The 25,295-nt window shown below is 32.3% G+C and overlaps 1 protein-coding gene across 1 annotated transcript; it reads left to right on the forward strand.

Annotated features, from left to right (window-relative positions):
• Positions 1–21,131: 21,131 nt before the first annotated feature.
• Positions 21,132–23,491, forward strand: EAF01_011943 (uncharacterized protein; the record flags this gene model as incomplete). The annotated part of the gene is made up of 2 exons (XM_038920201.1): positions 21,132–21,750; positions 21,825–23,491. 2 exons carry the CDS (start codon positions 21,132–21,134, stop codon positions 23,489–23,491), a joined length of 2,286 nt encoding a protein of 761 aa, XP_038764343.1.
• Positions 23,492–25,295: the final 1,804 nt, after the last annotated feature.

Consider the following 25,295-nt stretch of genomic DNA (forward strand, 5'->3'; position numbering starts at 1 on the left):
CCGATGTTTAGAGATCTCAACTACCTCTCAGAATATTTTCTCGAACTCTACTTTCATCCGCAATTTCATGTATGGCAGTCCTTCATTTTTCGCCCCCTTTCATCTTCTCGGTAAGTATGAATCTATGGATCTCAATTTCATTTCTCTTCAATATTTTTTTTCGCTCTCTTTGTGACCTCCTTAATCCCATTTTCCCTGCGTTCGAGTTCCTTGTGACTTGCCTGTGTCTAAGTGAGAATGATTCCTGTGTTTTAGACTGGCTAGGCTGCGCACAAATTATCTATACTCATGGATTATCTGCGAATAATCCGCTTTATAGATTATTTATTAAAGATTCTACCCACTCTATAGATTATTTATCAAGATTTTAAAATTATTTACTTTGTATGGGTAACCTGTGAATTATTTATAAATAATTTGTGGATATATAGGTAAATAAATAATTTATAAATTATTTATATATAATATTTATAATTAATATAAATATTAATATAAAAATATAAAATGTATAAAGTATATTAATTATTTATGAATTATTCAAAACTTATTATTAATATTCAATCTTAATAATAATTTTCAAGCTATAGAATTAAAATTATTAGAGGGTAGGCAGAATCAAATAAGAATATAATTCAGTTAATTTTGCTATTTTTTGGTAAAATTATAATAGGTATATTATAACAAAAAATACTATAAAATCTTTTTTACAATAAAATGAAATTTAAGATCTATTTCTTTATTTATTAATAAATATGAAATAAATTTTAATTAGTTTTATTATTTTTTTTAATTATTTTTAAGATTTTTATATTAACTTTATTAAGTTTTATTATATAATTGTAATCAAGTAAGGGGTGGTAATTAATACTCTTTATTTTTTATAATCTCTATATTATTATTAATTTAAAGAGGGGGAGGAGTTTTGTAAATAATTAATATTTCTTTGAATTATAATATAATAGTAGGTTATAAGTATAATTCAAAATTACGATGATAAAGTGATGATTAAAATAATAATTAAGATTAATAATAAGGTAATGCTAATGGTAATAAGCTAGTTGAAGTTGAAGATTATTTTCTTTTATTCTGATCTTTATTTTATTAAATTCTATTAAATCGTTTTGGTAGGTTAGGCTCTATATTAGGAAGATATTATAAATCTATATGCTTTCTTATAATTCTTTTTTGATTTTCCCATTCCTTTTGAATTTCTTAATTAAAAAGCTTATTCGTCATAATAGTATAATTAAGCTCTTCAATAATTAAATCTTCTTTATTTACCTTATACTTTAAATAATATAAAAGTAACATTAAACTATGATGTTACGGGAGCTGCCTCTAGGGTCACGTGGAAGTGTCTAGAGATCTCTCGAGGTGGTTTAGACTAGACTTCAAGTAGGAATTCAATAAGGTTGGTAACTGGTTGCAATTCTCGTAACTATAGTAATGAAACTAATGATTGTTCTTGAGCACGAAGCTCTACATTGTAATGAAACCCATTCTTTTATATAGACCTTCGTTCTTTGTTGTCCCATTGATCCCATCGTGTCCCACCAGGTGGGAGCAGTGGGATCCAGTGGGAATCTCTAATCCCGTGACTTTCTGATCAGGTGACTCGGTATGTTGGATGTCGTCGTAACAAAAGTTTAATATTATAATAAATGCTAAAATATTATTTTATTTTTTAAAGATTTGTTCATAATATTTTATTAGCTTTTTAATTATAACTTAAAGCTTATAAATATTAATCACATTTTTCAAGTTTTTCAAAGAGTTCTTTATAGATTCGAAATATATATGTAATAATAGAGTTCTTAATTTTATTAAAATTATTAATGAAATAATAGAATAATAAAATAATATTTATAATATATTTACATTATACTTATTTATTATGATTTAAATTGAATATTATTATATTAAAGATTATAATAATATATTGATCATATGTATATCGTAAATGTAACAATTAAACAAATATTAAATAAATTGAATTTTATTAAATTAAATATAAAAACTTTTTTTTAAATTCTAATTAAAAAAAATTAAATCTTTTGTAACAAATTAAACTTATATTGATTTTAATAATAGCTTATTATACTTGTTTTAAAATTAATATAAAAATTAATATAAAATAGATATATATATTTTAGCTAAAGTATATTAAATACTATACTTAGTAGTTGTAAGATTAGCTTTCTCTTATTACTCTTTTCAATTACATTGAAGCTCATTATTAATAAGTTTAATATAAATTACAGAAAGTAAACCCTTTAAAACTAGTTGAATAGAATAAAATAAATAAGGGACTTACATTAACGTGATTTATCAGTGTGCGGGTCATATCAGTGTGCGGGTCATTTTCACCTCAATTCACTCTTTCAAACTCATATTATTCAACAACCATTGAATCAATTGATTAAAACTATGAAAATTATAATAATCTAGGATCTATTATATTATCTTGACAAGTTCTTGCATTATGTCCGGTCTTTCCGCATTTACTACAGCATCGACTAGAAGATGCTTCTTCATTAGAATTCCTCCCTTTTTGACGCTCGTCGCGTTGAATCTGAATATCAACCTCTTGTTGAGATAATATATCAAGAGCTTCTTGCCCAGTAAGTACTCCTCCTTGACGTAATTGGGTTTTTTTCGCGCGTCGACGCTTGCTTAATGCCTCATTTGCCTTTCGAAGTGTACGAATCTCTGCATTCAAAAGTGTATTCTCATGAGCTAATCTCTCTGTACCTTTAGCTAGAGCTAGTACAGTCTCAAATATAGGTGTAGGGGAGCTTGATTGATGTCGGGTTATTCGAGATTTCACTAAAATTGATTGAGAAAGAGCTTCAGTTGGGTTGTGAGGGGTTTGAGAGATCCATTGATCTAGATCGAAAGAGGGAGGGGTAGGTGTACGAATTCGAATATCTAACTTCGAAAGTACGGCTTCAGGGTTAAATGGTATTAAACCTGTTCCTCGAAATCCTGATTTCATATTCTGAGAGATGATTGATTCTTTATATGCAGCTTTAAAAGCTATAAAGAATTCAACCTTCGAAATATGATTGATATGTGCCTTGATAAATCCATCAATTTGACCACCATATGAACGTTTCAGATTGCTAAAACAGCCCACATCAAGTGGTTGAGTTAAATGACTCGAATGCGGTGGTAGACTTAAGCATATAATATCGTTCTCTTTGCAATATGCTTGAAAAGCTCTTGATTCATGGCTTTCATGCCCGTCTAGTACCAACATTCGATACCTGCCCTTTCTTCGGTTCTTAGTGTGCTTGTCGAAGTGTTTCAACCATTCTAAACCTGTCTCATTGTTTGTCTATCCATTAGATATAGGTTTAATAGCCTAATCCGCAGGAAAATCGGTTTCGGTATACCAATTGGAAAGATGAACCTGTCCTTGAACCACTAGAAATGGGGGTATAGTTTCACCCTCCCCATTGCCACATATGATTGCTGTAGCCCATTCTCTATTGCCTGGTTGTATTGCCTTGCTTCTGCCATTCCGTTCAGCACTAGTTACTACCATTCCGGGGCATATTATACCCATCATAAAGCCCGTCTCATCGAAATTGTAGAAATCGCCATCCAAAATGCTGTATTTCGCTCGCATATTCGCAACCAATCGAAACCACTCTTCAATAAGCTTAGGATCTTCGCAGAGAGCTCTTTGAAAGTCATAAACACGACTAAAACGCGTCTTTAATTCGATTCGACGCTTTACGAATCGATGCGCCCAGAGCTTCCCAACGCGCTTTGCACCCCTCGATTCAAGAATATGATTCGCTATATCTTCTACATTTCTTAATTTAGGTGGAAATCCTCTCAAATCCATATCAATTATATATTCAGAAATGATATTCTCTTCTAGTTCTGAAAGATTATAAGATTTAGGTCGATATTCGGAACGGGAAGTAATACCATTAATTCTACGCTGTAGTGTTGTATTCGAGATATTATATATCTTTGCAACCTTTCGAATACTTGTTTTTTTGTCTTTTTGAATAGCTTCGATAGCGAGGAGTATACGGGCTTCTTGATTATTCGAATCCATTGTGGATTGTTGATAAAAACGCGTATTGAAAGAGAATAGAGTGAATTGAGGTGAAAATGACCCGCACACTGATAAATCACGTTATAATAAATCGTTTTAATTATTACTAATTAAGGATGAATTTAGTAAAAAAATCTTCTTCTTTTTCTTATTATAAAAGACCTTTATATATATTTACAAAACTATTTAGAATTTTAATGTTTTTATAAAGAGATAATATAGGTTATTAATTTATATTTTATATTATAATAATGACACTTTAATTATAAATATTAATAAAGAAATAGAATATTAACAATGAATGTGGGAATAAGGTATAGATTTTGAACTCACCCCTACCTATATCTATAAGTCAAATAATAATACTAAAAGGGTAGAACAAGAAGTATATATTAAAGTGATTATAATATAGAAGGGAGTTGGTTTTCCTTTAGATATTTAACTAGAGAGTGTATTAGCAGCAACTTATTTATATAATATTAATTCCTTAAAAGTATTAGATTGGAAGTTTTCGAATAAAAAATTGAACTTATAATTTTATGAATACTTTAGACATTATAATTCAGTAATTATTCAAAAAGTCATTTCTAATCTATAATTAGATTGAAATGGAATTTATATATACAAATATAGAGTATATTTATTCTTTAAAGATAAAGAAACTGGGAGATATATAAAAGACTTCAAAATTTACTTGTATAAATTTATCAAATATCTTATTAAATATATAAATAAGAATATATATTATATTTAAATATTATAACTTAAATAAATTATTATAATAAAAAATGTAATATTTAATGAAGATACCTTCTTTTTATTAATTAGAGATTTTGATAGTAGAATAGATATTAATATTATAAAATATATTATCGAATTATTAAAAAATAACGAAATCGAGGAATAATCTTTTATAATAGAATATAAAGATTAATTAATCTTTAATAACTTAAATAGAAAATTAGTAAATTTGGAAATAAAAAGTACTTTATTTATTAAGAAGTTTGTTTCTAACAAAAGTTTAAATTTAGGAATGGGTAAGGCACAAGTACTTTCGATAAGATTGATAATATCTGAGTATACTTTAAATCTGATTAGCATTGATTGGAACGACTCCATAGTAAGAAGAATTATTTTGTAATTATCAAAACACAAATCTTTAATAATTTAAAATAATAAAAGGGATTTAGGGGAGGAAGAGTAAACTTTTAATCATATGAACATTTTTATACATTTAATTATAAAGCTATTATTAATAATCTATAACCCAATTATACTCTTATTTTGTAATGAGAGTTTAAAACTAAAAAATAAATGTTATAAACTAGTTATTCACATAAAGAAACCCTAAACTACAGCGTCACAATCAATACAACCAGTTGAGAGGGTCTGAATTAGAGTTCAAACTATTACTAAAAAAAGATTAAAAGTTAAAGCTATATGAAAAGCTATAAAAAAAAAGGACTAATTTGTTAGTCAACTTTACTTTCAATATGATTTTTGATAAAGAAATTAGAATTATCCTAAACTCAAAATTCTTAAATATTAGAATAAAAAAGAATAAGTTTATTAATCAATTTGATATAATCAAAAAAGGAAACTTCTATACAGGAATACTTTTATAACAATTGAATAAGAATAAAGCATTATTTTTCTTAGCATTCTTTAATAGTATTATTATATCTAATTAGTTTAAACAAATGCTTAGAAATAATATCAGCTTGAAAGACAAGGTATTAATAATTATATATGCAATTATTATTATATTTACATAATAATTTAGAAAGAGAAAACTAAGTATTATATTTAAAGTATCTGACTCTAGACTATTAGTTATTTTTACTTTAATATTGAAAAAGGACTTTTTAAATCCAAGTAAAACCCTATCAATCTTGTATATATATATAAGTTTATCATTAAAAAAGCTAATGAAACATATAAATCTAGAGAAATACACTTTCGAATTACATTTCAAATATATAATGAAATTAGAGATCTAAAGGCTTGAAAGTATAAACTACTGGAGAATTATTAAAAAATTTAAGGCCTAAATATACTCATTACCTCTAAAATAAATGTACAATTATAAATTAGACTTAGACAATTATTTGAAAAGGTACAAGATTAAATTAATAATATATAAGGATTTACAAGATGCTTTAACTATTGAGACTACCTTTATTGCCATCTTAGTAGCAGCATCATTTCAAATAATAATAACGCTCATCACATAGAAAGACTTAAAAGTGAAGTAATTTGATATAATAAATATATATATAAATGTATTCAAATTAAATACCTTTAAACCTATTGTTTACTTCTTATTAAATGGTTTTAGACAGCCGAATATAATTGTAAAGGTAGACCAGACTCTTTATAGTTTCAAAAACTTTATAACATTTTGATATAAAGAATTCATATTAAAGCTAAAACATTTAGGTCTAAAGAATAATAAAAAAGATCTATATATTTATTACACTAAAAATAGAACAATAAAATTATTGTTCTTTATAAATAATTATCTTATAATATATATAAAAAAAGATGAAGAAAAAGTCTATCGGATAATAACCAAATTCGGGTATTACTATATACTAAAGGAATTGAACAATATTAAATAGTTTTTAAAGATTCGAATTATAAGAAATAGAAAACTGAAAAAGCTATAATTCATTTATAATACTTATATTAAAAAGATTATAAAGAAATTTAATCTCATAAATGAAAAGTGTTTATCAATATTTTTATTTTATTACAATTTATTCTAATACAAAGGATAATTACTCGAAAAGAATATTAAAAGGTTTTAAAAATTAATTGGATTTATTTTTTATTTTATTATTATGATCTGAGCAAATATAGTATTTATTATAAGTAAATTATTATAATTCTTAAAGAATTTGAGCTCTACCTATTTAATAATTATAATGAAAGTAATATCTTATCTCTAGGGCATTAGATTCTTATTAATTAAGTATATCGGGAATAGTAATAATATAATACAATATATTATAACATTCGATTCTTTATTTACTAATAATTCAAAAATAAAACAATCATTTTAAAAGTATATAATCTCAATGTATAAAGGTTTAATAATATGGAAAGCTTTCCGCCAAAACATTATAATCATATTAATAATGGAAATAAAACTTCTTAATATTAAAAGGATTATAAAAGAGATTATAATATTTAAGAAATATTTTAAAGAAATATGATTTAAAATAGTATTTATTTAGATCTTCTATAATAATCAATAAACTATTTGCTTAATAATAAAGAAGAACTATAGAATCCGAATAAAGCTATATCACATTAATATTCAGAATATATAGCTATAGTAAGAATATAGAAAAGAAAGCTTTATTATTATTTATATATTAATAAATAAGATGCTAGTTGATAATTTAACAAAAATACTAATTTAATAGAAATTCAAGCGTTTTCGATTATTATTGAATTATTAAGATCTTTATAAACATATTAAGGAGATTGATTAATATATACTAAATCCGACTAGTATAACTTTATAAAAAGTCAATAAAGTTATAAATATTAGACAAACTTATTAATATTAGCTATATTACATCTTCTTTTATTTATACTTACATTTTCTTTTATTTATAAGTATAATTTATTATTATAAATAAGCTAATATTTCATTTATTTAAAAATACAAATTCAAAATATATCAACTAAATCTAGAAACATTTATTTAAAGTTTATTAAGCTTATCATTAAAATTATTTATTATTGTAAAACTATATATTAATATCATCTAAAAATTAATAGTATAAAAATATATAATAGATAGGAAATAAATGAAAAAAGTTTTATAAAAATCGATAATAATAATAAAATAAATGAATATAGAATAAATTATTTAAATAAAAAGAATATAAAAGAAAAGTATATTAAAAAACATTTAAAAAAGAATATTTTCGATTTAAAATTGAAATAATTTAAACAAAATTGAAAAGAATTTGGGAACAATATTTATTTGAGTAAGGATAAGGAGGTATGTTTTTTAGAAAGAAGGAATAGATTAAGAGAATAGATTAATAAGAATAGGGCTATTATTATCCTGAAAAGGATCCTAGTTATTATCTCGAACCTAAAAGGTGAAAACTCTTTGAAAAATAGAAGATCTTTTAACAATTATTAATAAGTTAGATAACTTAATAAGTAATATATTGATTAAATCTCTACAAAAAGAATTAATTGTATCTTTGAATTCTGGAGTAGATTCTGACTTATTTATATAAATAGCTATTTGGGTGTATATCTTTCTTATATCTTCTATAATTGTATGAGAAAAGAATAATATCTTTATTAAAGTAATTATATTCTAATGAACAATGGAATTTATTTGACTAATATTAATATTACTTTTGATCTTAATAAAATTTTTTTTAAAATACTTATATAAATTCTTCAAATAAGTTGTTTTATAAACCCAATAGCTTTAACAAATAATAGAATTATTATAATCAAGGTAATTCGAAGACTTACTTAATATAAAATATTTAAAATAAAAAAAGTAAATTAAAGAGTTTGTAATATTAAAGTTAAAATTGATTTAGAAAATGGTTAAAATAAAAATAATATAAATCATTTATTAAAGCTTAGCAATACATTTCTTCTTTTTAAAAGAATATCTTTTCTTTTTAATATAATTCAAATCAGAATTTTTAATAACAATTAAAAACTTATAGCTTCAACTAACAGGATTAATTATTCTTTTTAAGAATCGATTAAGATTGAATAAGTATATCTTTTTATTAAGTTTGTTATTAAAAGGAATAAGGTTATTAGGAATAAGAACATTATCCTTATATCAAATAGGAATTTCCCTTTTTTTAGGTATATTATTATGAATATTATTATTACTATTATAATATTACTATTATAATATTTAGCTTCTTTCTTATATTCATTATCTTTATATCAATTAAAGAGAAATAAGGAAATATACTAAGATTAATAAGGCGAAGATTGTTCAGAGTTAATTATAAACAATCTAACGTTATTCATTACAAAGGAACTATTACTAGGAAATTTCGATATATATTATAAAGTAAGAAGAAATGAGATAGGAATTAAAAGAGATTGTATTCTTTTCAATTTCTATAAGGTAAGGAGTTAATATTAATTAGAATAATTAAAGGCTACTGGAAAGAAATTATACTACTACACTAATTAAAGAAGATAATTTGCAGGATATAGTTATTAAAGAAAACAAATTAACGAAGGTTAATATTAATATTAAAATAATTAAATATCAATATAAAAAAGAAAAAAAGAAAAATTAATTATTATATATCTTCGAAAGTACTTGTAAATTAATCAATTTATAACATTATTTACTATACCAATATTACAAATACTTTTCAATTTCATAATAATAAAAATTATAAATAATTATATAAAAACCAAAAGTTTAGGTACACCAAAAATGACTATATTTTAATACTTTATAATTAATAGTCATATAGAAAAATAATGAAATTCAAAAAGAAAAAAGAGATTAAAAATAATATATATAATAAACAGAGTTATATTAAATATAAGTAAACAAAGAATATTATGTTTATATATAGCTTTATAATATAATATAGTAAATAATAAGCTTTTCTTAATAATAACGAATAATTATATTAAGCTATAATATAACTTATACTTTATATTATAAAGAAATTAATAAAATATAATTATAAGTATTAAATAAGAGTAATAATTTTAAGCTTTATATCAATACTTCAATATATAGGAACTTATAAAAGTAAAGAGTGTATAAAGAATGTAGAGTTTTAGAGAAATCTTAATTGAGGTTGAAGATTATGCTTATATAATATATTATATAACATAATGAGAAATCAAACCTTTTCGGATTTAATAAGGACTTTATAGGTACTCAAAATCCCTATATATACTATCCTTCAGGTAGTAGACAATAGGAATAACGAATACAATTCAACTCTTCTTATAATACTATGTAATTCACCTCAATTTACAAATCAAAAAGATAGAAATATAAAACTCTAAAGATTTAATATATTTTATAAAAAGAAATAAATATATTCTATTTTATTATTAATATAAGATTAATACAAATTCAGAAATCAATATATCCATTATTATTTTTGAATTTTATAACAAATTTAATTATTTAATTCTAAAATGCTTTTAGTTTCATTATACTAAGTGTTTTTTAAAATCTGATTCAAAGTATAAATAAAAGAGAAAACAATTCACCTCTTTACTATAAAGAGACAAAAAGTATAGAGAGTATAAGGCTTATATTACTAAATCAAGCTTTAATACCACTGAAAGTATTATCAATAATAAGTTTAATTTTAAGCATTGTCATTTCACCAAAAAAGTATTAATAAGGTATTTCTATTATAATAATACATTAATATTAATATTACTTTACATATATTTGATTAATATTCTTTCTTTAAAAATCTAACTTATACTTTATAATAAAAGATAATAATTGATAGAGGAGCTATATATTCAAATAAACAAGGGATAGTAAATATAATATATAAGAATGGAATAAGAACATTATTAGTTAAGATATTATATATATTTGGATTAGGGGTCAATTTACTCTTAGTCAAAAGAATTTATAAAGTAGAATTTAAAAGTACATTCAATTTCAAAGAGATATATTTTATATTAGAAAATAATAAGAATAATAAAATTATTAAAGTTATAATAAAAGATAGAATGTATATTATTTCATATATAAAATCAAAATATAAAGATTCTATATTCTTTATACTTTTTATAAAGATTATTAATAATATAAAAGAGGAAGTTAAAGAATTAATCATAATGAAGAAAGAAAGATATCTTATTTAATATAAACATTTCAATCATCTCAATCCTAATAAAATCAGAAATCTATATAAAGTATATACTCTTATAAAAATAACTAATAAAATTCTAAGTCAATTAAATATATAAAAATCTAAGAAATTAAAATTGATTTATTTTAATATTACTAATCTTTTTCTAAGATTTATTTAAGGATATAGATACTTCCTTCTTATTATTAATAATATTATAAAAATAAATTGAATTATTCTATTAAAATAAAAGAATAATGTGATATTTTTATTGCAAGTCTGAAAACAAAAAATTGAACTCGCTATAAATATAGTTATAATTACTACTAAAATCAATAATATACCAAAGCTTTTTCAAATCATCCAGAAATAAAAGACTAATATATAATCAAAGATTATAATAATTATATCATTTTATCAAAATAATTCAGCCAAATATAATATATATATTATAAAAGTTAATATAAAAGTAATATTAAAAAAGCTTATTTATTATTAAAGTTTTAAAATAAAATTATTAAATATAATATATACATTCAGAATTATATTAATATTAATCCAAATATAAATAAAATCGATTAAAGTTTATTCGAAATATTTATAGGTATATTATTAGATATTGATATATACAAAATTTAAGAAAGTTAATATTATACTTATATTAATTTTGAAATTATTTTAAAAGGATAAAGGTATAATAAACTTTATAATATAATAAAAATTGGGATATTCCTAAAATATTTAAAAAATATTATTAAATATATAAAGATTTATTTATTAAAGTTAGATTATATATATTATTTTTATTATATTATAATTAATAAAAGTTATAAAGAAGGGAATCTGGATTTCAAACTTAGAAACTATATAATCAGATTATAAGATATTAAGAATATAGAATCTAATTATAGATTTTATAATAGATCTAAAAATATTCCTAAATTATTATCTATTCTAATTAATTTATTAATATTATTAAATATAATAATTATAAACTTAATAAAAGTATAATTGTTAATACTAAAATGAATAAAAATTAAGAGAATATTATACTTTAATAAAAATAAACATAGAAATATCTAATAGATGATTAATAATTTATTAAAACCAATAAAGGAAAATAATAATAAAACTAAGGTTATTTTATTTAATATAATTTTATCATTTAATTTTATATTATTGAATTCAAATTTATTATCTAAGGTTATATTATTTAATATTATATTATCTAATATAACTTTATTATTTATTATACTTATATCTATATTTATTTTTATACTATTAAATTCAAGATGTAATCTTAAAAAAAGGAAAAGAAGTGATAACGACAATATAAAAGGGTAAAGAAATTCTAAAATTATTTGGATTTTACTTACCTTGTTAAATAAATTAGTAATAAAATCGATTGAATATATTATAATTTCGTTATTATCATCGAGGTCCTCCCCCTGAAAACCATGCTACATTAGTTAGCAACAGTAACAAAAAGGATATAAAAAACGATCTACAGTAGCACGATATATATTAACAAATTAAATAAAAAAGAATGTAATAGATTCTATAGCCTTAATCTATTATACTTACATAACAGCTTTAGTAATGGTAGAAGTGTAATACAATTCCTTAATTACAATGTGTATAATAACCTTAGATGTATTGAAGAGATTGTGATATTTGGAAGGAATCTCAATGGACTAATTAATATTAATAATATTAGTAATAACAGGTAACTTTTTATAAACATAAAGGTTATAGATAGCTATAAAGATATTAAGGTCCCAATTGTTATTATAAATATTAGGATTATTTATAATCCTTTATATACTCTTTTTATAGATAGTAATAGTGTATAGAGTAGTTATTATAATATTTATATAACCTATAAAAATCTATACCGATAAGTATTTTATTAGTTAAGAACTCTTAAAGTTAAGATTTGGAGACGAGATACTTATATTATAGTATATACTCCTTCTAATACAATAATAAGGGTACTTCCTATAAGTACAAATATAAGTTATAATAGGATTATAAGTAAGTTGATATACGTATTTGATATAATACTTATAAAGTAAGTATATAATAGAATGAAAATGAAAAAGAAGTCTTTAAGTATTTATTCTTTTTTTAAAAAACATTTTAAAAGAGTACTACTGTTACAGGAGCTGCCTCTAGGGTTATGTAAAAGTGTTTAGAGATCTCTCGAAATAGTTTAGATTAAACTTCAAGTAGGAATTCAATAAGATTATAATTGATTATAATTCTTATAATTATAATAATAAAACTAATAATTATTTTTAAGTATAAAGTTTTATATATAAAGAAACCTTATTCCTTATATAGACTTTTGTTCTCTATAGAATTATAAGGCTTTGTTCTACTTGAATTCTTTAAATCTTATAAATCTAAACATTTATTCTTCAATCCTCTAGATTCTTTAGGTCCATCACGTGACCGTTTGGCCATGTGACGCGGTATGTTGGATACCGTCGTAACACTTAGGTCCTTATATTCAGATCTTTTACTAGAACCCACTTTTATATGTATTCAAGATTATATAATACAATAACAATTCAAGCTTCAATAATAATAGTAATTCTATTTATAAATTCTATAAGCCTAAGCTTCCCATATTTATTTATTTATTTATATTAATTAACGTCTGTCTTGAACCTCCCTAAGGGTATTTAGACGTGCTAAGATAAGGGACTATTTGAGCGGCGTGATCGTCGCAACCGAATTTAGCAATTTAACTTCAATGCCAGGGGCTGTTCGCTCCTCTGCAGGTGCGATCCACTTCTGTTTCCAGAAGGGTACGTCTGATCCGGGTTCTTGTTAGGGTAGAGCTTGGTTCCCGGGTGGATAGGCTCGTTGTGGGCTCCGATCCCTATGGTGAAGGAGAAGAAGTGGGAGTGGGTTGCTATTTGTTTAGCCGAGCGGCAAGGCTCTTATATTGTATATTGGGTTTGCGGTTTTTAGGGGTGTGGTATATTCGAGTGATCAGTTGAGTGGTAAGTTTATAAAAGGGGCGGCGGGCTTTGTTGAAAAGATGGTCGCTTTCTAAGGGTCCTTTAGTAGTTAGGACAGATCTGAGTGTAGAACTCTGAGTCGGTAATCAGCTGAGTGAGCTTGCTAGGTGTGTGTAAGAGTTTCTTGATATATGTGATCGCTTGTTTGTTAGATTGTATTTCTACAGGGGCCAGGGGCCAGTCTGAACGTTTTAGGTTGTTTATAGTGCATTTAAAGAAGTGATATGGTTCCTTAGCGCTGCCGCATGAGCAGTCCAGCTTGTTGTTTTGATGACCAAATCGCTGATGGTAAGCGGCGTAGTCGCCATGACCTGTTTTCATAGCTAGTAGTCGGTGAAGGACTGCTCTTGGCAGAGTTAGTTCCTTCGGCTCCTTTGTGTTGTACTTGGGAGACCATTCTTTATAATTAGCAGAGAGAGAGGGATTCATCTCTTCCCACCACTCAGTCTCTGCGCGTAGGCGCTTTTGGCGAACGATCGTCCGGACACCGCTAATTGTTGGTAGCTTGTCGATCGCCTGGTCCATGGGTCCAATTGCGCCTGCGTTTGCTAGGCGGTCTGCTTCCTCATTCCCTTCGATCTCCATGTGACCAGGTGACCACTTCACTCTAATGTCAAGTTGTTTCATTGCCTTATGGCACTTATGGAAGGCCCATTGCGTTGTGGGCGGCGCGTTTCCGCGAACACCCCAGATGACCGATGTACTGTCAATACACATCCAGATCCGGCCACTCGGGGGATCTTTAAACGTGCTGATCAGGTGCTCCAGCCCTCGCCACGCTCCGATCGCTTCTGCATCGAACACATGTGAGTCGCTCCGGATCTGCTTGGATCCGGAGGCTAATTGAGTGCCATTGTGATATATTACATATCCGTATCCGACACAGTGTTTACGATCAATGGTTTGTTCTGATCCGTCGGAGAAGATCGTGTAGTCCTCAGGTGGGAGTTGCAGCCACCACTCTTTGAAGGCTTGAGCTGCTTCCTCTTTGGTTAGCCCTTCCGTCGGATCCGTTCTGCAGCCTATCGAGAAGTGCGGGCGAAGTAACTTCGGCCGTTGGGTCTCTGGGATGAGGAGGCCGAGCCGTTGGATTCTTGTAAGGGGCCTTCTAGCTGTGCCTGCTCCTCGCCCGCGCTTTCGTACTGTGGGTTTCAGGCGGCTCACTAGCAGGTGCTGATTGTCGACCGTTTTTAAGCGGAGTGCGAATCGCAGCTTGGCGTGTTCTAATGCGACTATCCCCGATGGCAGGCCGGCTTCTTTGATAAGAGCTGCGGTCGGTGTAGTTTTGTATACCGGGATCGCTCCTCTTGCGGCGGTATTGATCACTTTGTTGATGTAGCGGAGATGGCCTTTGATACCTGTGCCTGTGCTTGCTTCGCTTTGACCGAGGCTCGGTTTGAGTTTGCCAGCGTACCATACTTCAGTGCCGAATAGTGCTACTGGAAGGACGCAGGTGATCACTGCTTTTCTCAAGTAGGAAGCTGGTGGCCCATGCAGAGTGCGGGCGATCGACCTGATGTGCGAGGCTACTTTCATGGCTTTCGCTGTGCGTGTTTTGACATGTTGTAGAAACGAGAGCCGACGATCGAAGAAGACACCAAGCCATCTTAGAGTGGGTTGAGTGCTTCCACTCGTTACAATCGGTACTGGAGTGATTATCAGATCCGGGTTAACGACTAGTGGTGGGTTGGTGGTATCGTGTCGTCTGGTTATATGGAGTAGCTCGAATTTCTCTGAGGCGAATAGGATTTTGTTCTCCTTACCCCATCGGATGATCTGTCGAACGCGTCGTTGAAGGATCCTGGCATTCGTGGAGAGATGCTTGGAGGAGTGATAGATCGCAATATCGTCAGCGTAGCCAAAGCGATATTTGGTATCTCGGTTGAGGAGCTCAGCGAGATATAGCATATAGAGTATAGGTGATAGGGGGGACCCCTGAGGAGTACCACATGCTACTGGGTATTCCTCTGTTGTGATGCCTTCGAGTCTTACTCTGACTTTCCTATTTGTAAGGAACGAGTCTATTAGTTTGAGCAGCGGAGTTGGCCATCCTTGCTTGATCATTCGGCTCAGGAGTCGGCGCTTTAGGAGAGCGTCAAAAGCTCCTTGAACATCCATTGTAACAATCGAGACCACATTACCCGTTGCTAATGAAAGCTCCGCATCGTGAGTGAAAGCCGCCGTTAGATCAGTACCTGATCTTCTGGGGAGCGCTCCGCAGTGCTGCGGGCTGATTACCTTGTGTCTCAGGGCTGTCCAGGATATTTGACTAGCTATATACCGTTCGAGCCCCTTACCGATACAGGAGATCAGGGCTATCGGTCGCCACGACCGCGGTGACGTTTTGTCTTTCTTGCCCACCTTAGGGATCATTACTACTTCCGCTAGCTTCCAACCTTCTGGATAGTAGTTTAGAGCTAGGCAAGATGCAAATATCTCCCGGATCAGTGATTTGACGCTCGGCCAGCATGCCTTGAGGATGCGCACAGTGGCTCGATCCACTCCAGGCGCAGTGCAAGTAGCTCCTATGACATGTTTTTCCACTTCTTCTGCAGAGATCGTTCTTTTCCAGGGGAGTATCCCTTTGTGTGCTTGATTGAGCAGCGGATCGTTTGGTAGGTCGTCGTCTGCCCTGAAACGATCCAGAACCGCTGTGAATAAAGCATCTGCCTTCTCTTTTGTATCGCAGATCACCCGCTCGCCGATTATTAGGGAGGGGGATTTCGCATTACTTTCGGGGGTTAATTTGTGCCATCCCATAACCCGATAGAGTTCTTTGTCGTCTTTGACTCCGTCGAGACGCATTGCCCAGTAGGATCTCTTGGCTTGTCGCACTACCTTTTGTAAGAGATGAGTAGCATTAGTCTTCCTTTCCGGGTCTGATCCCCTCCGTGCTTCTATGTGTGCTCGGTGGGCTTCTCTGCACTCGTCCGTCCACCACGGCGAGGCTTTTCCTACCTTCCGATCAATCTTGCCGATTGCTCGGATCGCTTTTTCTAACGCATTCGCCAGCTCACTGACGTGGGTTTCAATCTCAGTTGTAGTCTGAATGTCTACATCATTGAGGTGAGCTAGCTGGTTGGCCATTAGTCCATCTAATCTAGGCAGATCCACTTCCTTTATCCGATAGCGATACTGATCCCACTCTGTTGTTCCACGATTCGTCAGAGTAGTGACCTGGGTAGCATGATCAGATCCACAATGGAGTTCTTCCAGTACCTCTGTATAAGCGAACGGTATGTTGGAGAAGGTCAGGTCTATCACGTGCCCTCTTGCGTGAGTGGGTATGCCTGGAGTACCTATAAACTCCATGCCCTGCTCGTCTGCCCATGTTGCGAGCTGTGCCCCCTGGTTGGCTGTGATCACCCCCGGTTCCCACAGATCGTGCTTTGCATTAAAGTCCCCTCCTACGACTGTACGCTCATTTGGAACCAGGTGTGTAATGTAATTAATAATATCCAAAGTGCACGGAGCTCTATAGACATTCAGGATCGAGTATCCATTGACTCGTATCCAGAGTAGGTCTCTGTTTCCGAGTCGACTCATTTGCTCTACTTTCAGGTTCGCGCTTTTTCGTATATATGTCATGACCCTAGGGCCTTGCTCGTTCTCCTCCAAGTCTCCTCGGAGGTTCCAGTTGTCGGTCGGCTGATATCGATCGTATGCGTTGTGATTTTGTGTTGTTGAATTCCAGTATAGTCTTGGCTCCTGTATACAGATCACATCTAATTGAGCCTCCGCTGCTAATTGTAGTAGTGTGATATGATTCGCGTGTCCCCGGCCTGCGTTCGCCCAAGCGATAGTGAGGCCTTTGTTTCTTTGAGTGTACCCATTGATTGCATCACTCATAGAGAGGGTCTAGGTGCAGTGGCAACTGTTATAGAGTTTTCTGTATCGATCATCTCCAGGTCTATTGGAGTGAAGGCTTTCTCTGCTAGCGCTTCTATATTGAGATTCCGTTGGCTCTGGTTACGAGCTGAGCGTGTGCGTAATCCGGTTGGTGCGATCGGCAGACTTGTACTGAGCCTGCGTGGGCGCTTGCTGAGGCGCTCATTCTCATATGCTATGATCCTCGCCCCCGAAGTGATCGGGGTTTCTGCGGTTGTTACGATAGGAGACAGAGGTGATTCAGAGGTATGTTCTGCCTCGTCTATATCTGCTCTGTGCAGCGTCTCGTAGTCTTTTCTGCCGACAGCTCTGACTGCGGCCAGTTCCTTTGCGGTCAGAACGATCCGTCGCTTAGCATAGACCCTAGGGGCAGCTAGGCAGTTGGAGTGCCAGCGCGGAAGGGTCCGTGGCAGTTGGCGCATTGAGCTGCTCTAGTACATTGTTGGTGTACGAGTGCACCCTCGTGCTCAGTGTTTAGTTTACCGCATGTCGAGCATCGTGAGGCTCTGTTGCAGGTGAAGGGGTTGCAGTACCCTAGGCAGCCAGTACTGTGAAGTTGAATTTCCCGGGGTTTGTCTAGGAGAACCGAGTAGGAGCTACTATTGAATAGTCGGAACCGCGATACTGCAGTATTGAAGCCAATGATCCAGGTGGCTCTTTTAGTGATCGGGTTAACCCCGCTACGTGCCAGTCGGTAGTTGACCGGCTGCTTGCCGGTCTGAGCTGTGATCTCTTCTTTGATAAGCTCAGTAGGCATAGGAGCAGGAGCTCCTTCGATGTGATAAAAATCGTGAGGTACTTGTGGGACTGCATACATGAACCACTTCTCTAGTCTGCGCATGCTTGTTGCATGAAGGGTCTTAAGCACCCGCTCAGAGTTATCTGCTTTCATGATCTTCTCCCGGCTGGCGCTAGAGCTGCATCGTAGAGTCCAGCCCGTATTATTCCTTTGAAGGAAGGGGATCTCTGCTAATGTGAGTCCAGTAACTGCCTCTTTTATTCTGAGTCTTAGTAGGAAGGGATTTGTCTCTGAGAGCAGAGCTTCCCCATTAGCTATTATAAGGATCGTTTTCTCGATCCGGTCATTCTCCCTCTTGAGTCTGCGTGCTTCTATACGCTCAGTGTTCGCTCCTCCAATAGGAGCAGGGCGTCCTGTGTTGGTGGGGGCCTTAGTGGGGCTTTCTGCCTCAGGCACTATCCGAGTTTTCAGTGCATCAGTGTAGGTCTTCTGCTTATTGCTTTCTGTTCGTGAATGCTCTGTTGTGAGCCCTATCCATTGATCAGAAGTAGCCTTTGCTGCTCCCAGCAGTGTGGAGATGATCGTCCCTTTAATATTCACTGCGAGTCTATGTTGTTGACCCTGGAAGCCTTGTGCAAGCTTATCCGCTAGTGCTGCGAACGCCTCGATCACCTCTCGCTTCTCCCGTTCTGTCTTATCGATCCTTTCGAATCGATCCTTAATTACGCCAAGGGCAGAGCCTGTGAGCGATCTTATAATTGGTGGAGGGGCAATGCTTGCCCCTGGGGTAATGGTACTTGATTGAGGGGGGATCACCTCTTGGGTTAGGGAGCCGCTCGGCGCGCCGGGGGCGCGCATCACTAGCGGCATAGGGGAGCCTCCTGTGAGGCCCTTAGATGTAGTTGATTCGTGATCGTTTCAGTAGTTGAATGATTTCTTTTTTTTAAAGATTAACCGATGACTAGATGATTGTAAGCTTCCCATATAGTACTATTACAGTACTATTCCCAATCCAGTCTAGTCAATCCCCTGCTAAGCGCATAACCTACAATAAAAACTTTCAAAAAGATATATAGTTCTCTTTTAATAATTATTATTAAAAAGTTATTAAAGATTTTATAAAAGTTCTAGATTTATATATGATTCTTATATAAATTAAAAAATCGATTTTTTAAAGCTTTAGATTTTAATATAGAAAAATCCTAAAAATCTAAAAATTTCAGATTCGATTCAAAACGTTCTGAATTATATATATACAAATTTTCAATAAATTCTATTTATAAATAAGAAATTTAAAAATTCCATTTTTTGAGATTTTTGGTGGTAAAGAGTGGCCCAAAACAGGGGTGGCCCGAAAGTAGGGTACTGTTACGACGGCATCTAACATACCGCATCACATGATCAGAAAGTCACGGGATTAGGGACTCCCACTGGATCCCACTACTCCCACCTGATGGAACACAATAGGATCAATAGAACAACAAAGAACGAAGGTCTATATAAGGGAATAGGTTTCATTATAATATAGAGCTTCGTGTTCAAGAGAACAATCATTAGTTTCATTATTATAATTACAAGAATTACAATCAATTATAACCTTATTGAATTCCTATTTAAAGTTTAATTTAAATTATCTCGAGAGATCTCTAGACACTTCCACATAACCCTAGAGGTAGCTCCTGTAATAGGTACCCGACTTAATTTATATAAGAATTATATATAAATTTAAAATTATTTTTAAATCTTTAATAACTTTTTAATTATAATTAATAAAAAGAATTTAGTTAGTTTTTTAAGGGGTTTGAGTTTGAATCTATATGAAGGTTTAAAAAAATCAAAAAATTAATAATTATAGAAATATAATTTAAATAGAGAAAAATAATCCCTATAATTTCGAGAGTATTTTTATAAATACTTATATATTAAAGTTTTTCTAAAAAACTAAAATCTTTTATATTATAAACAATATAAATTTATAATGAAAATTTATAATTTGTTTTTAATAATTTTTATTGAAAAGTTATAAAACTTTTTTTAAAAAAGTAAAATTTATATATGATTCTTATACAAATTATAAAATCAATATTTTAAAGCTTTAGATCTTCATTTGGAAAAATCCTAAAAATCTAAAATTTTCAGAATAAGCTTAAAATGATCTGAGTTATATATATATATATAAATTTTCAATAAATTCTATTCATAAATAAAAAAGTTTTTTTTTGTTAATTTTGATGGTGAAAGATGGCCCAAAAGAGGGGTGGTCAGAAAGTAGGGTACTCGACTTAGTGAGTAGATCTTGAACTACTAGGTTCTTAGGAACATAGCGAGCGGGATACACCAGCACTGTGCCACAACATTCTTCTAAACTATGTCACAGGAGTATGTTTGCAACAAAACTTCAGAGCTTCTGCATTTCTGATTCATTCATTCATCTGCATACACCTATATTCGGTAGGCGACGTATTGCTGCAGATTAGCAAGTCACTTTTCTGCAGATAATCACATTCGCAATACGAGCGTGATACAACATCATCCAAACGTTCACCATGGGAAGGATAAACTACAAAACGTTCGCCGAGAGCAGACCTACTCCTCCTGAATGTGGGATATCTGACGATTCAATCACTTCCTCTGATAATTTGTCAGAATCTCAAAAGAAGGAGTTACTGGATTCCAATCGGAAAGCCATGTTATTTATGTATTGTCGGAGGGGAGCTCTTGTTGTGATAGGTGCCTTATTCATTTTCCTGGCTGTTTTTATCCCAGTCACTAAGGCTCAACAACAACATCACCACCACCGAGATACATCCGCAACTTTTTTCCATGAACCTATTCAGCCTCCTTCATATCCTCTTGCAGTGAGGAATCCTTATCTTTCGGCCTGGATCCCGAGTTCCCTCGCCACCAACGTTAGTTCTGGAAATGCACAATTCTGGGCAGGCCAAAATTTGATATGGAGCGTAATTGCACGCGTGGATAACGTTACGTGGAATCTTTTCGGGGTAGCTTCTCCAGGAGCTGGAACAAGAGATGGGTCTACAACGTCGGCGAAATATACCTCTACACATTCGATTTTTAATTTAACGGCTGGGATTGTAACTTTCAGCTTGGACTTCTTTTCTCCCGTCAGCACTGGGAATTATTTGAGACAGTCCCTTCCCTTCAGTAAGTTCCATTAAACGTGACCTTCATATGCCTCCTGAACTTTGACATTGATACTTTTGTTGATGTTTAGATAGGTTACTTGACAATATCTGCTGAGACTACTGCCGCAACCAATATTCAGATATATTCAGATATCAGTGGTACTTGGACTGGCCAGACTGCATCCTCATTTTGGACATTCACGAAACAAAACACCACCTCAGCATTTTCAATCAAAGCCAACAACCGAGCCACATACTCAGAGGCCTCAGATCAAGCATTATGGGGTGAAGCCATCTATTCATCTCAGCCCTCATCCACTTCTACTCTTACTTGTGAATCGGGTGATAGGACCGCTGTCCGCAAAGTCTTTTCAGAAACAGGAGCCCTCTCCGGGGCTCTGGGTGCCTGGTTAGTAGATGGAGTCACAGGAATCTCCCACGATTTGGGAAGTGTCACAGGACCATCCTCTGTTACCTACGCTATCGGATATGTAAGAGAAGCTGCAGTTAATTATTTAGGAACACCATACATTGGATATTATCGTGCGACATATCCAAAAACTATTGACGCCTTGGAACATTTCTTTGAAGATTATGACAATGCATTTGTTGAGTCTCAAACCATCGATTCTGAATTGTCTGCAGCTGCAACTCAAGTCGCTGGTACAAATTACTCGGATATCACAACCTTGTCATTAAGACAGGTATATGGAGGAATTGATTTGGTGATTCCAAATGCTACACTGGATACCAACGACGTCCTCGCATTCGTCAAGGAAATTTTAAGTGATGGGAACGTTAACACCGTGGATGTAATCATGCCCTTATTCCCGGTTCTGTATGTTACAAACCCAGAATATTTACGTCTCCTCCTTGAACCAATACTACAATATCTCGCTTCCGGTCGTTGTACTCTTCCTTATGTAATTCACGACATTGGTTCCGCCTATCCCAATGCCACCGGCCATGATAATGGCGTTGCAGAAGTAATGCCAATAGAAGAAACCGGAAATCTACTGATACTCGCTCTCGCTTACCAGAAAGCGTCCAATAACACAGCTTGGGCAGAGAAATACTACCCACTTCTCAATAGATACGCGTCATATCTCCCGTCAACTTCCATCAATATCACTCTTCAACTCTCTACCAACGATGCTGCCGGACCCCTCGCTAATGAAACCAACCTCGCAATCAAAGCAGCAGTTAGTCTGAAAGCTTTTGCTTCTCTAGCCGGTGAGACCTATTCGAATTATTCGACCATCGGAGATGCGCATGCCACCCAAATATACACAGATAAATTAGGAACTGATGCGGATCAAACACATTTCGTACTCAATTACCCAGATAATGACAATTCCTGGAAAATCCCCTTCAATCTCTACCCGGACCTTTTGCTCGATTTGTCAACCTTCCCAGACGCAGCATATACCATGCAAGAGAACTACTATCCAACCATTCGGTCTGATGGCGGAGTAGCTCTTGACTCTCGTCAGGCATGGGCGAAATCCGACTGGAATATTTGGACTGCAGGTACAACAACAGGAGCGGTGAGACAATCGTTTGTTGATGATATTTGGGCTTTCATTAGCAACGGAAAGAATAGTTGGCCTCTGAGTGATAGATGGACAGTCAAAGTGGATGGAAGTACGGAGGAAGGAATTGAAGAAGCGTTGAGCGCTAGACCCACTGTTGGTGGTCATTTTGCTTTACTCGCTTTGGAATTGGGAGGGAAAGGGCTGGGAAGTAATTGGAATCCATGATGGGATTTATACTTGATGGATGAAATGAATGAACGATTGGGTATGGTTAGTCAGCAGTCAGGGTATTTGTTCTGTCGTTGAACACAAAGATCTAAATGTGCATAAATCGACATACAGCTGAGCTGATAACACTTGGCTGGATCTTTATATAGGGACCGGAAATGATATATAGTGAGATAACGGTCACATGTCGCTAGATGATATGGTAACTATAAAACAATAATAAAAATGCAAAATAGAGATGTTTATTCTTGTACATACTCGGCGAAATAATTAAAGATGTATAATATAAACTAAAATTGAATATAACTTCTATAAATTTTATTTTAATTCAATAAAATATTATATAGTAATTTATATATATATTTTCTATATAAAAACAAAGTTTTGTAAGATTTGAATAAAAAATGAAAAAGATATAATATATTAAAATTAATAAATTAATAAAAATAAGCACAATTTCATAACGTAACGTATGGGGAACTCGGACATATGGGGAACTCGGACACTTTTTCAATTATTCTACACGCGATCTTGTTCTACGAGCCACACAATCCTCCAATTCCAATTCCGAATCACTTGAACTATTCTCTAGCTCTTCTTCTTCTTCAATCTCTTCTTCTGATTCTTCAATTGGGCGTTTGCGTGGCCGTCCTCGTGGCTTTTTCTCCTTCGGTTTTTCCTCCGCCTCACGTACCATTTTCAATACTTCCTTAGTACTAAAGACAAATTGACCTTGTAATTTGACTCTTTTGCCTTTAGTTCTTTTCTTTCGAGTCTCAATTACCTCCTGAGCATCAGAGAGCTGTTTCCGAAGTAGGGCTATCTCAGCATTTTGAGATTCTACAAGCCTAGTCATTCTCTTGGCATATCGACGAGTTGGCGATGCAGGAGAACCACTGCTTGCTAGAGCTGTATTAAAGATCTGATTTGCTTGCCTTAGTTCTGTTCCATCTGGAGGAGAACTCCTGAGTATAGACAAGTCTAGGTCTTGATTGGGGGTTCTCATTTGTGGAGTAGAAGGTTGCTGGGAGGAGTTAAATGGTAATGAATCGAGTACTTTTCGTGGGGCAAAAGGTACTAAACCAGCTCCTCTCCAGCCAGCTTTAATATTAGAAGAATTCAATGCTTTTTTTCTAATATTTTGAAAGAGTTCTACCCATTCAGCTCTTTGGATTCGCTTTACACCAGCTCGAGAATATCGATCGACCTCTAAAGCATGATATCGTTTCATTGGCCCATACACCGCAATATCAAGTGGCTGAAGCAAGTGAGAGCAATGAGGAGGTAATATAAGTAAATCAATATCATTATCTATACAGAAAGCAATAAAGCTACCTGTAATATGGCTTGAATGGCCATCCATGATCAAAAGTCGAGGTCGGTCACCTGACACTTTCTTGGATTCTGGTTCGAAAACCCTTTTTAACCATTCTAATCCATGGCTATTTGAGGTCCATCCATTTGTACTAGTAGAGAACTGCCAGCTTTGAGGTGTGTCCTTTGGAATCCATGCAGAATTCGTATTCTGAGCCTTGAAAATGACCATAGGTGATAGAGCATTTCCAGCTGCATTGACACATTCAAATGCAGTTATCCATTCTTGCTTGCCAGCTGTAACTTTCCAATTCGATTTCTGAGTAGAATCGACTATAATGCGCGTACTTTGAGTACTTCCAACTCCAAATCCGGTTTCATCCATATTATACATATCATCTAATTCATACTTTCGCTCAATGAGACGCGTGCGAAACGCGTCAAACCAAGCCTGAATATTCTCCGGAGTTGCTTCTTTAGCCCGATT

Source organism: Botrytis porri (genome assembly GCF_014898465.1).
Source record: "Botrytis porri strain MUCL 3234 chromosome Unknown BPOR_027, whole genome shotgun sequence".
Lineage (NCBI taxonomy): Eukaryota > Fungi > Ascomycota > Leotiomycetes > Helotiales > Sclerotiniaceae > Botrytis > Botrytis porri.